General features: G+C 42.1%; 1 protein-coding gene across 1 annotated transcript; it reads left to right on the top strand.

Annotated features, from left to right (window-relative positions):
- Positions 1 to 600: 600 nt before the first annotated feature.
- LOC309806809 (non-histone chromosomal protein HMG-14-like) lies at positions 601 to 1,417 on the top strand (the record flags this gene model as incomplete). Its single annotated transcript, XM_082625765.1, has 1 exon — positions 601 to 1,417. One exon carries the CDS (start codon positions 601 to 603, stop codon positions 904 to 906), a length of 306 nt encoding a protein of 101 aa, XP_082481891.1. The 3' UTR covers positions 907 to 1,417.
- Positions 1,418 to 2,555: the final 1,138 nt, after the last annotated feature.

Raw genomic sequence — 2,555 nt, 5'->3', positions numbered from 1 at the left:
AAAAGGAGGAACAGATCTGCCTGAAAGTGGTTAAGCTGTAAGGAGGGATACTGAACTGGGGGAGAGGATTCTGTTGCAGGAGAAGTTTGGAACACGACGTCTGAGTCAGAGATGTCTCTACCACACTTGTTGTCCGACAGAAATACGACACAAGCCACATGCTTAGATTTAAATATCCTAACAGTCATGTTTAAAAATGTAATAATAAACAGGTGGTTTTAATTTTAAGAAGATACGCGATCCAGTGTATCTAAAGGATTACCATTTTAAGATATAATCAACACGAAACATTCATGATCTGTTTTACATTCTTTTTGTATATGAAGTTTTTAAAACGTCTGGTATATGGCTTACACTTCGAGCACATCTTTATTTAGAAAGCTACGTTTCAAGTGCTCTAAAGCAACCTGCGGTCAGAGCTGACCACACTGCACAGCAGAGTTCTAGTAGCTTAAGAAGAAAGAGAAGGTGATCAAAAGGAGTTTACATGCGGGTCCCAGGGGCTCGGGCGGCGGGAGCAGCGGCAGCGGCCAGGCAGCCCAGCTTCGCGAAGGCTCTGCGCCCGCAGGCACCCGGCACGCGCCCGCCCCGCCGCTACAGATGCCCAAGAGGAAGGTCAGCTCCGCCGACGGGGCGGCGAAGGAGGAGCCTAAGAGGAGGTCGGCGAGGTTGTCAGCTAAACCGGCTCCTGCAAAAGTGGAAACGAAGCCAAAAAAGGCGGCAGGAAAGAATAAATCTTCCGACAAAAAAGTGCAAACAGAAGGGAAAAGGGGAGCAAAGGGAAAACAGGCTGAAGTGGCTAACCAAGACACTAAAGAAGACTCACCTGCAGAAAATGGAGAAGGTAAAAACGAGGAGAGCCCAGCTTCTGATGAAGCGGGAGGGAAAGAAGCCATGTCTGATTAATATCACACACCTGGTCCTATCAGGGGTCCCTGTCTCCCTCCTTGTACAATCCAGAGGAATATTTTTATCAACTATTTTGTAAATGCAAGATTTTTAGTAGCTCTAGAAACATTTTTAAAAAGGAGGGAGTCCCACCTCATCCCATTTTTTTAAGTGTAAATGCTTTTTTTTTTTTTTTAAAGAGGTGAAATCATTTGCTTGTTGTTTATTTTTTGCTACAACCAGAAAATAGTGGGATATTGAATATGGGAGGCTTTGGTTGTCTTGGGTGTCAGCTTAACCTTCCACAGATGGGGGGGGTAGCTTTTATATCCTATAATACAAAGCATACTAAATGGCAGTTTGGAGACAGTTGTGCATTTAATGTCTTAAACGCTTTAAATTACTTCTCTTCCCATGTTGTTTTTGGTAGAATTGTTTCTTAAAGCAAACCACTCACCCCTTGATCTTGGCTCTCCTGGGCAGAATTCTGGGCACTCTGTAACATCTTTGGTCATGGTAGTCCAGTTCTTCTAGTGACTGTTAATGTGCTGTGGACGACTGACAATTTGAGTATGTAGTGTATATGATACTAAATTATGAATTAGTGGGGCTTACGATGTAACAGCATATCAATATTTGAAGATATTGGTACTGGATATCCTGTGAAGGAAAATTTGCATCCAAATTTTAAGCTGGAAAGTCACTGGAATAACTGTTCAGAAAAGAATCTACATGATTTTTTAGATTTTTGGTACATATGTTGAGACTTGTGTACAAATTAAAATGTGTACTGATCCTCAAAACAACCAATAAAATCTCAATTATGAAAGAAAAAAAGGAGTTTACATGAAAATGAACTCATTTCAGAATGGGGTATTTGAAGTATAAAAAATTATATATCAATAATTGGAGGTGGATAAAATTTCCATCTACTTGGAATGAGGTAAGACAAATTATAGGGAATCACGTCGAGTGAAATAAAGGGGGAAGAAAAACAAACACTGGGGGAGCAGGTGTTTCCCATTCATTGTCACTCACTCACTCAACAGAAAGTTACCATTCTATCCGGTTGCATAGAGGAGAACGCTAACGCAGAGAAAAATTCAGTCACTGGCTCGAGTTTCAACTTCCTACTAGTCTATGAATCTGTGACTAACCAAAATCAATAGTTTGTATCTATCTTATTCTCATTGCCTATAGTGGAAAAAAAAAAGGAAAAATGAGGTATAATCTGCCAGCTGACCTGAGTTGCTGTTTCTGATGAGGCAGAGACAGGGGATTTGCCAAGAGCAAGGGGGTAGGAGCCTAGAAATCTTGCCAAGGGCTGTGTTTCAAAGGCTGTTGCTCCAATCCCTAGGCCTGTAAGGTGCTGCAGGAGGGGGGCCAGGCCCACAGCAGCTGTTGTACTAGGCAGTTGTTATTCTGGGGACATGGACCCACTGTTCTCTTGGTACAGTTGAAGACAGAAAGCAAAAGATTGGGTTTGACAGTAGTCAGAGAGCATTGGTGGAAAAACGGGAGAAATTCCTGCACGTGAGGTTGGTGAAAAATCAGGGGAGCTTGTCCAGTGACCTGGCTCTGGATTTTCAGACACTAGGATAGATTCTTATCTGACTTACACAAGCTCAGTATGTCTCCTGGTTTGCATTTTAAGTTTTAAAATAACA

Source organism: Mesoplodon mirus, assembly GCF_964341445.2.
Source record: "Mesoplodon mirus genome assembly, chromosome: 6".
NCBI classification, from domain to species: Eukaryota; Metazoa; Chordata; class Mammalia; order Artiodactyla; family Ziphiidae; genus Mesoplodon; species Mesoplodon mirus.
The sequence above is the reverse complement of the archived record's forward strand: the minus strand, read 5'-3'. Positions and strand labels throughout refer to the sequence as shown.